This window comes from Lolium rigidum, chromosome 1 (assembly GCF_022539505.1).
Source record: "Lolium rigidum isolate FL_2022 chromosome 1, APGP_CSIRO_Lrig_0.1, whole genome shotgun sequence".
Taxonomy (NCBI): domain Eukaryota; kingdom Viridiplantae; phylum Streptophyta; class Magnoliopsida; order Poales; family Poaceae; genus Lolium; species Lolium rigidum.
In genome coordinates this window covers 348,944,372-348,955,380 of record NC_061508.1, presented here as the reverse complement: position 1 = coordinate 348,955,380, position 11,009 = coordinate 348,944,372, and the positions used below count along the sequence as shown (strand labels likewise).

The window sequence follows — 11,009 nt, the reverse complement described above, 5'->3', positions numbered from 1 at the left end:
TCGATGGATAGCCAGCAGACACTCAAAAAAAAATTAGCTGTAGTCAGGAACTCAGGATACTGCCTTTTTCTGCTCTTTTCTTTCTTGTCAAGTTACAGGTTAGATTGGTCAGGTGATTGATGATGATGAATAATCATGGTTAGCTTTGGTGATTTAGTTTGTTCAGTTCAGAGATATTGTTATTTGCTCGTCCCGTAGGGGCCATTTTAGAAGTCTCTTTGGGGATTTTTTATTGATGAAGGTTACATGATTACTGAAGTCTCTTTGGCGATTTTTATTTGCTCGTCCCACAGGGCCATTTTACTGGCCCATTAGTATCTCGCTGTATCATCACATTCTCACCAATTAGTATCTGCCTGGCCCATCACATTTCCCCCACCCTCACTTGTTTATTTATAGAGTGTGACTATTTCTCAGTGGGAATTTACTTTGTTCTTATTTACGATGTCATCAAATTTTAGTTTCAACTCATGTTGCAACTGATAGCTAGAACGAATCCCGAAGCAAAATTTAACGGTCCACAAATTTTTTTTCCTAGGTGCATCCTTAGTTGCAACTAACTTTTTTTTAGTTGCAACTGAAAAAAATTCAATTGCAACCAAACATACGGTTCATATGCACGAATCACGTGCAATCAAACAGTGTAGTCCTTCACCGAGCACGAACTGAGAACTAAGCAAATCCCTTGTTTATATGAAGGAAAAAAACTACATCAGGGACAGAACTGTTATTTTCTGTGTGTGATGCGGTATAGCTAATCATTATAAGTTTTTATTTTTAACTCAAGCAAAAATATGTGCTCATCTCATTATCGACTATCGCCCAATGGAGCCTGCTCGAGTGCTCGTGCTATCATGAGAATGAAGCATCATCATGGCAGTGACGTTGCCGGTTTGCAGCAACTATCTGAACCATGGAAGGGAACTGCAAGTGCAGAGATGTAATGTAACACATCATGACAGTGAAGTTGCTGGTTTGCAGACATTTGTGAAAAATGCAGATGATGAGAATGGTACAGTAAAGATGGCTAAATCCGGTATAGAGACATTGCTTTCTTTTGGGCTGCAGTACATCACGTTACGGTAAAAGTGCACTGGTGGTGAACTATGCTCCGTTTTATCCACTGAGGCTGAATTCTTTGCTGCAGCGTGATATGGTACACTGAAGTTCATGTCACTGCTGGATCAGGAGGCGGCTCAAAAACCCATCTAGGGTTTTGTCCTTCTTGTCGGCGACGCTGCCGGTCCGCTCCGCCTTTGGTGGATTTGGGGCCTTGGAGGTGTGGCGGACTGCGGTTCTTCGTTTAGTTTGTTCTCGGTGTCTTCTTTGGGATGGTGAGGCGGCGGCAACTTCCTGAAGTCAGAATAAGGTCCTCCCCGTCCTATCCTCGCTCCGGTGGTGCATCTAGCGTCGGCGGGGGGCGTGTGGAGTTGTGTGTCCGGTGGATCTCCCGTAATCCATGGTCTTTCGTGTTCGATTGTGTGGTTTCAGGTCAGTCTTTTCCGATCTACAGTTGTCATCATTGGCGATGGTTACTGCTCTGGTGTGCTCAGTGGCGGAGCCAGGATTTGAATTGAGCCGGGTCGAACAAATAAGCTCTAAAAAAATTTGGGGCAAAAAATCACATGTAATCAACAAAAAATGGTCCATACTGATGCATTTATCATATTTCACCGAGTAGAAGTACAAACTGACTAAAAAACAAGAACTAGATACAAAAGTGCTACATTTTGAGGAGATATTATCATACCATTAAGTTGAATCCATGCTAGGAAGTCGAAATCCACGAGGAAGATGACCTCTACGGTTCTCGTAGGCATGAAAACGAAGCATAATCTTCTTGTCATCAGTTTGTGCAAATATCTCTTTCTCAACATAGCAAATCATCAAATCATTGAGCCAATCATCCCCTATCTTGTTTCGAAGATCTGATTTTATAATCTTCATGGCCGAGAAAACCCTCTCTACTGATGCTGTTGCCACAGGCAATATCAAAGCTAGTGTAATAAGGCGGTTGACCAATGGAAATTGTGAGAATATGATAATTGAGTTGTGGGAGTATGAGAAAGAATTGTGAGAGTATGACTAACCTCACCATCATAGCCATTTGCTCTTTAACTGATACATCACGAGACTCGGGAATGGTGCGCGGCGGTGCTGCAGCGCCGTGGAGACTGGAGAGGGGCGGGGGCGAGCAGACTCAGCAGAGGACGGGCGGCCTTACGCGGCGGTGGTCAGACGGCCGGACGGGCGCCCGTGGGCGGCGGTCGGGAATGGGGCGTGGCGGCGCGTCGCGGGAGCGAGCGAGGGCGGCGGGAGCCAGCGAGGGGGGCGGGAGCGAGCGAGGCCTGGCGGCGCGTGCGGCCGTGCGGGAGCGAGCGAGGTTGGGGATTAGGTCGGGGGCGGGGCGTCGGGCTCGTTCGTGCGGGACAGGATGCGATGGGGATTTTTTTCCCCAAAAAGTGAGCCGGGTCGGTTGCCCAGGCTCGACCCGGTGTTGGCTCCGCCAATGGGTGTGCTGGTCCTTTGGGGCTTTAGCACGACGACTTCCCGTCTGTCTACTACAAGAAGCTCTACTACGACAAGCTTTGACTGGCTCCGGTGATGGAGGGCGAGGACGGCGGCGCACCTTCGGCTGGTGCTAATGTCTGTAGTCGTCGCTAGGTGGTCCATTGACCTATTTGTAATTTTATTACTTTTAGGCATCCTTATACTACTGTTGATGATTATTGATCGGTGGAATTTTCGTAAAAAAAAGAAGTTCATGTCACTGCCACTTGAGGCGAAATTTGTGAAGGTTACTTGCTTAGTATTGCCGTTTATATGCAGATCACATGAAACGTAGAACTGCAAAATTCTACTGAAACTCATTCATGCCAGTAGATGGTTTGAGCCATGCAGCTAAAATAACAGCATCCATTTCCCGGCCCATTCTTATTTGCTCGTCTACTATACCCACATTATTGGCCCGTTAGTACCTTGCTGGGTCATCACACTATGGCCCATGGAATGTATGAAATGCTCCATTTGTTTGTTTTTATCACGAAAAAGCCCAGCAAGGGAAAAAGGATTTTTTTCTGTGAGATATATATGTGAGCTAAAAAGTGGGATCCAGTAAACAAAAGCGGCATAGTGCAAGCATCTACCCAATTAACATTTTTGGAACAAAGTATTTAGCATTACTTTTGAAATGGCATAATCTAATTGTCTCCAAAATCTATACAAAACAAGAAATTCTTATTTCTCTAGAGTAGCACCATTTGCTCCACTAAACTCAAATCGGCGGTGAGGAGCATGTGTTTTGGAAGCAAATGATTATTGTATGTCTAGTTGTATCATCAGTTCAAAAGTCATCACCCCTCTCCCCGTGACCCCTCTTGAGCAGCTACAATACCTTGAGAGTCCACCGATCTGATGTCCTCCCCGCCATAGTAACCGGTCAAAGATGGACTAAGAGAGGCGTCGGTGTTAGGGTTATGCATAGTAGTAGTAGATGTAGTAGATCTAGGGTTTTTCGCGGTTTGCGGTCATTGGTGTTATGGAGGGAGGTGGTTTCTAGGTCTTTTGGCCAGGATGTGGAGCCAGATAGCGGTTACCTTCCCTGACATGGTGCTCTGATGGTCAGGACCGGAGGCGGCGAGGAGGGTGGGCTGTTGGATCCTCCACAAATAAAGGGCCTTTATCCCGTAGATCGATTGAAAGTGAAGTTATGGAAATCCCCCTCTCTTCTTGTAATGATCTAGAGAAGGGACATCTACATGCCTTCTGCTGTTGGGTGTTGACTCTGCTCTAGGGCTTCAGAAGCTAGTCCCAAGAGTTCATCCACGATAGCTCCATGATCGTTGTCAATACAGATGGTTAAAGGGCGACCACTCCCACCTCGCTGGTGAGCTTCGGTTCCTTCCAGCCAGCAGGCGACAAATCTATTCAACCTCCAGGATAACATGCCATCGAGGAAGCCCAACTTGATCCCACTAGCTCGTCCCAAGTGATTCCATCCCCTGCAATGCCTAGGTTGATTGCATTGTGAAGTTGCGGCAAGGTGGAGAAGGAGAAGGACATTATCGTGTTTTCCAGTTTACATCTAGGGTCCCTTGTGCAAAAATATCGGGTTGTGTTGTAATTTAACTTTTTCTGTGTGGCCTTATTGTAATTTGTAACTCAACCAATGATTAATGAAGCTTCTTGAACCTTCGGGGCCTTCCCTGTTAAAAAAATATTATCCTATGCAAGAAAATTTGGAAGTTCTCAATCAATTTATATTTATGTATCCAATGTGCATGTATATTTTGGAGAACTACTTCAGATGCATTCGTTGCCATCGCCCAGGGCATCGCGAAAGGTTCTGTCGCGCTCGCTCTCCAGCTGCTCGCGACCGCTCTCCAGTCGCTCGCGCTCCTTGCCAGAAGAGTTGCACCCCGTCTGTCCAGCCTTGTCAGCTGTTGTTGACGCGTAGTTGGGCTGAGGTTGTGGGCTGCCCGTCGCTACGTGTGATGGTGCCGCCTAGGTCCCCTTCCGGGTGTTGCAAAGGTTCCAATGCCAACATCGGTTTGGACCCTGCCTTGCAGTCCCAGTTTGCCCTATTGCACACGGAAATCCTTCAGCTTGTCGCCGTTCGCATTGAAGAGGTGGCTCGTCCTCTGCGCGAGGAAGCTGCAAAACTCAAGCTTTTGTTGGCGCGTGTTACCGAGTCTATGGGGCGTGCGGATTTGTTTGCTTCCTGTGAGTCCTATGAGCTAGAGCCGTCTGTGGTTGTTGATGATGATGTGGTCGATGTGTTGGCGTCAAAGGTTGATGATGAAGCCATTAATGGCAAGGCCCGTGGGGAGGCAGATTTGGTTGGAGAGGAATGCTTCTTTGGTTGTTTATCCCCTCGGGTCTTCCATCACCGCAACCTGATGTGTCAGTTGCCCCTGAGTGCGAGGGCAACGATGGGATCATGCCTGTGATTCAGATCATGCCTGACCTGCAGGAGCTGTGTGAGGACCCTGCCCCTCCTCTTTCGATGGTTCACCATCAGGCGGACTCGCTTTTGATATTGGAGGTGGCTTCCGCACCACCGCCAGTGGAGGCAAGTCGTTGTAGCGACAAGGTTATGAAGGCAGATGTTTTGGCACCTAACTCTGATGCGCTCTTTGCTAGTGAGCTTTGCGATCTTCTCGCCAGATTGGAGGCGGCTAGCCCTGGATCTAGCAAAGAGATTGCTCGCCTCCTAGAGGAGAAGTCTTCGAGGGGTAAAATCCAGAAGGTGAAAGACTACCTTGGGAGCAAAAGCAAGAAAAATGGCGCCACAAGAAAAGAGTGTGCGGTTGGTTGTAGGAGTTGTTTGCTTTGGGAGTAGTCCCCATGTGTTGTAAGTGTTGCTGACATTTGTGGTTGGTTGTGTTGTTGTTACGGTTTTTTGCCCAGTTTTCCGTTAATTAACTAGGCTTTCCTCTTCTTAATTAATAGATTGGGGCAAAGTTTTTGCCCCCGTTTCAAAATTTTTTTTTGGAGAACTGGTGTGTTTCCTTCTGGCACAACATATGCATTTTCTCTGTGAAACTTTGTGTACATATGAAAGACAATAACATGCACGTTATACAAAAAAAAAATCCATCCGTTCCTTTCTATAGTGTCTATAGATTTTTGGCATTTGTTTCAGAATATAAGGTTGTAGCTTAGCCTTTTTTCAATTACAGATCTGAATTTTTAAATTTCATCTTTGTGAATATTTTACTATTGCCCCATGAGCTATAAAAGGCAAGAACTATGTTTCTAAATAAAATAATATATATTGGTGAGATGCTACAAACATGTAGAATCTTAAGTTTGTGAAACTTTACATACAAAAATTGCATTTCCGGGTATGTAAAACCAAATTGGATAGTAAATAGTGATAAACATCACTATTCATGCATAATTTATTATTTTTTAACTTAGCAAGAGAAACCACGTCGGCTAGTTCCACCACCTAGCAAGGATCCGAATCTGTAGTATTTCTGCAATATTTGCAATTTACTAAAAAAACAAAAACATTGCCACACGTGTGTAAACGAAAATTCCCCAATCTTCTTAAAGAAGAAGAAAAGAGAGATGGTATCATTGAAGCCGGTGGTTGCACCTTGTATGATGACATGGTCCATTCCAACTGTTGGCACGTCTCTGTGTTGCTGCTCCTCCATTCTCTTCCTAGTCACAGCAGCAGCTCAGCTCTCGTGCCCACGGCTTACGATCCTGTCCGTGGCGTTCGATATTTCAACGCCTAACTGACACGAACAACCGGCACCTCACTCACTGTCAGTCCAGAATTATTTTCAGATAGTTATTGCTTCTGTGGTATTTTCTGTGTTGATAAGAATATTTCTATTTAAAAATCTGCATCAACATCTTATTTTCTTTTTCTGCAACTTGGTTGTTGTTTTCATTAATTCTACTAGCAGCAGAGAAAATGAATGATGCATATTTGCTAAACATTCAGACGTGAAAACAAAAGCTTCCATGCATATGCTTTGGAAAAGATAAGTTCTTATGAAAAATAATACTTACTAGTTTTGAAACAAATTAAGTTGTCAAATCATCCTCGAATGCAAAAAAGGTAAAACCCATAAAAGGGGCCAGCAAGTACAGGCAGGCAGAAAGCATGTACCTGAAATAGCTTGCTGAAACCTCAGTGCAACTACAGCAGCAAAAGCTCCAGTCATCTGACTAATCTGCCAGCATTGATCGCGAGATTGAGATGATTCTACAACAAAACAAAGATCAAGAGGTGGACAGGACAGGGACCTGTGGAGTGAGCAGTAGCAGCTCTGCCCAAGCTGGCAGTGCATGCATATGGAGTTATTGTCTGAATTGAATGAAGCAGATGCCATCTCCCTGTCAAGCAAGAAACATATCCAGTGCCCAGCATTTCTTCTCTGCCGACCCTGCAGGGCTTCAATGAGATGCATCCAGAGGTTGCCACCTTGAGGAGCTTTTGATTTCTTTTTGTTCTTTCTTCCTTCATCACCGTTTCTGAATTTTGACCATGTCCAGCATGATGAGGAAGTCAGATGTCATGCAAGATATTCTATAACTTTGGCTTAGACACCAGAGTCAGACATAAGTCAGATTTTCTAGATGACATGTAAGATATTTTATATATGGGAAGTGAGATGTATATGAATTTTATAAAAGATTTGACTACCCTGGAAAAAAGTACTTGATGTTACTGGCCACCAGAGTTGCCTATGATGTCCTACCTTGAGCACAAGCCAACCATTGTGTTTTAGTTGAGAGGAGATTGTCACTTGTCAGCCTAGCTATAAAATGACCTAGGCTAATAAATATGTTCAAGTCACTCGCACATAAAGGCCGGTGGCAAAGCTATATGGACATGTTCCTGTGCAATTATACATCGCTGGTTGCTTCATTCCGTTCATGTTTAGTCGGTTCAAAATAATGCAACCACATAATTATTTTCTCCTACCTAACATGCACATCTGCACTTGTTGCATTTTATTTTAGATATTAACTCTTTTAGGGAGAAATTATTGCAATCCCTATCAGAAATCAATAATCAAATTTCTTGTGCAGTAAACAGAACTATTGACATCTCTGTAGAGCTACATGACAGCTTTCTCAAATGCTATTGAGATAACAGTGTCTGGAAAATTCAGATCTGTACAGCATGGTGCCAGATCCAAAGAAAAGAAAATTCCTTTCTTCACTTCTTTGTACAATGAAAAGATATATGAGACAATTCTCTCCAAAGCAGAATTCTCTCTTTTCACCCAGCAAAATCAGTAGGTTGGAAATCCCATCCTCAGACAAGCAGCAGGTACAGGCAAGATAAGTTACACAATAAACACTAATCTACATTGGACAGTATAATTCACCCTGCTTCGATGAAACTTGTAGGATGACATCTCAAGAAGGACAATGCATTTGGCTTGGAGAAGGTGGCTCTGTAACCCTAAGTGTTCCCCCGAGCTCCGAGGGCACTAGAGGAACAAGAGAGTGGAGAACATCTGTTATCAGCGGTCTGTAACTCGGTTCGGGCTGCACACATAGAACAGCTACTGCCGCAACCTGCACATGCATGGAAGATCAGCATAAACTGTTGAAAGATAAATGTATCTGAATTTGAGAATGTTAGCAGTTTGTTGGGGATGAGTACTTGGTACAAGTGTTTTGGGTCCATTGTGTCCTTGATCACTGGGTCAATTATGTTGGGGAGCTTCGATCTGTCGGTTAGCTGAGGCATGGCCTGCACGTAATTATAAACGTGTCAGTAATATAACTGGACAGATAAATTGCAACTGATTGCTGGATAGTTTTCTCTGATGATAAACATCAAACTGTTCCTTGTTTTGTTATAAAATAAAGTGGAACAGATCATAAACATTGAAAGAATAATTACTCAGTGCTTTAGTAAGTTCAGAGCAAGAAATGCTGATTACCCATGATACAATTGATTGGCACTGAGACGGTGACATCTTCTCAACAGGCTTCCTTCCCATCAGGAGCTCTAAAAGCACTACCCCAAATGCGTATACATCACTCTTCTCAGTCAACTTCCCTGGAATCGATAGTCGCTAAGTATTCACATGATGAAAGTAGAATTTTTATGTTGACAGTTAAGCTTTATCTACAAATAGCAGTAGAAATTTAGAACAAAATGAGGCCGCACCATCTAATAAATATTCAGGAGCTACATATCCCAAGGTCCCAGAAATCTTCAGGTTCCCTTTGTCGAGATTGCCACCGGTAACTGCAAGTCCAAAATCTGCTATCTGTGCAATTGAGAACATTAAAAAAGTGAATCCCAACTCTATTACCTGCAGTCAATATGAAAAATGAGTTGACCTTAATCAAAAGTTGAAGGAGTCTACCTTAGCATTGAAGTCTGAATCTAAAAGTATATTGGATGATTTGAGATCCCTATGGATCACTGGAGGATTGCAGTGCTCATGAAGATACTCTAGTCCCCTGCCCAGTTTGAGTTTTCCAATGTATATTATAGACTGTCAATCATCATCTCTTCAATTTAAAAAATCATCACCTAGTGTGAAGTAAAGTGCAGGGGTCATAAGAACCTCGCTGTGTCGAGCGCAATCTTCATCCTAGTGTGCCAGCTCATAGCTGATCCATGTGAAGGCCCTGAAGACAATCACAAGACACTTATGAAAAGCTCAATCTGGAAGATCTCAAGAAAGAGCTGCAGCCAATAAGTGGCAGGGCCAATCATAGAAAAGCAATACCATGCAGCTGTGTCTCCAATGATCCCTTTTCCATGAGCTCGTAAACAATGTAGTGATTGCCACCATGGACGCAGAAGCCCAGGAGTGACACAATGTTGGGGTGCCGAATCCTGCCAAGCAAATCCAGCTCATTCTGCCAACAACCACAGCCCAAAGATTTAACCCACCACAAGCACCGGAGTCAATGGACATGGACAGTAACAGACGAACAATCACCTCGAACTCCTTCTCGCAGTCCGGCCCGCCACCCTCGAGCCTCTTCACCGCCGCGGTGGCGCCGCCGTCGAACGCCGCCTTGTAGACGCAGCCGAACCCGCCGACGCCGAGCACATTGCCCTCGTTGAATTTGCCCGTCGCCGCCTCCAGCGACGGGTACTCGATCATCGCCACGAGTCCCTTCTTGCTCATTTTCACCGTGCTGAACTTGCTCAGGATTGGCACAAGTGTGATCCCTCTTGTGGTGTCTGTACAATGTAAAGTGGGTACACGGTCTGGCTTAGTAGTTAGCACCAAACACATTACGAGGTGAAATTAAAAACTGAGGCAGGACCTGATCTTCGGGCGCCCTTGCCGTGGGGGATCCGGCGAGACCGCCGCCACATGGTCCAGGCGTAGAGCGTGGAGAGGAAGATCATGACGGTGGCGACGGAGGCGAGGACGGTGGCGACGACCAGCTCGCGGTGGTAATGGTGGTGCCTGACCACTGTGATCACTGCAACACAGGGAGGCAGATAGCTCGCTCAGTGAGTGGAAATTGGGAACGTCCCTGAACTTTGGAGGGATCTTATTTTTAATTTTGAGGACTGTAAATCATAAACTGTAACGGAAGAACAGGTTTGATGGCATTAAACTCGCGGCGAGATTTCCGCAGCAACGTTAGAGAACGACTTTCTCTCCCCTTGATTTTGAAAAAACCGTAAGATCCAGAAATGCATTTTATCATCATCCCAGAAAAATCCAACAAAAAAGAAGAAGAAGATTCCCCCGTCTAGAACACTGACGCATCACAAATCGTTGATATTTGCCAAAACAGAATCACACAGATCCCAAATACGCTCTGAAAGGTGAATTGGCAGGGGAGGGGTATACTCTGAAACAGCATAGGCGGTAAACCCGTACGGAACTCTGAACAGTAAAGGCAAGAACACGGTATACGAAAAAATTCAGATGAAGAAGGCAGAAATGCAGGGCCTGAGGAGTCCCTCGGCGCGCGCCAGCCAGTCACCTACCGAAGGGAGGAGGTGCCGGAGAGGAAGAGGCGGCGGCGGTCACATTGCTGGCGGCAGCGGGCACGCTCGTGGCGGCCACCGACGACGGCGCCGGAGAAGAAACCGCGGTCCTCCCATTCGCCGATGAGGACCAAGACAGCAGCAGCAGCAGCAGCAAGAACATGGATAGGAGCGGCAATGGAGGCGGCGCCGCCGGCATCTCGACCTCTCCTTGGCTCCTCTGCCTGCGCTAGAAGAGTGGGGGGAGGCAAGAAAGCTGGAGGGCGCCTCTGCGGCGAGACGGCATGGAAGTGAGGGAACCCGAACTGCCAAAAGAAAAAGAGAAGAAAAAGAAACGGAGTCCAAAAAGACTATAAACGGTGACGCACGGACGGAGCCACGGAGGACACCGGGGCTGCCGCGTGGGCCCACGCGGCAGAGAGAGGGTTCACGGGCAGTGTTTTACCTAGAGCGAGAGAGAGAGAGAGATCATGTGATGTGAGGGTGTGCATCTGATCTAATCCATGGCGTTGACAGAGAAATTCCTTGTTTCGTTGTGCGGCTCGTGGTCTTGGCTTCT

At 45.7% G+C, this 11,009-nt stretch overlaps 1 protein-coding gene across 1 annotated transcript; it reads right to left on the bottom strand.

Moving 5' to 3' along the window:
* Positions 1–7,568: 7,568 nt before the first annotated feature.
* Positions 7,569–10,747, bottom strand: LOC124684569 (probable receptor-like protein kinase At1g80640). The gene is made up of 10 exons (XM_047218850.1): positions 10,451–10,747; positions 9,772–9,933; positions 9,438–9,685; positions 9,222–9,354; positions 9,057–9,120; positions 8,853–8,949; positions 8,651–8,753; positions 8,421–8,539; positions 8,138–8,227; positions 7,569–8,049 (listed from the first exon to the last, which is right to left on the bottom strand). Exons 1-10 carry the CDS (start codon positions 10,647–10,649, stop codon positions 7,888–7,890), a joined length of 1,377 nt encoding a protein of 458 aa, XP_047074806.1. The 5' UTR covers positions 10,650–10,747; the 3' UTR covers positions 7,569–7,887.
* Positions 10,748–11,009: the final 262 nt, after the last annotated feature.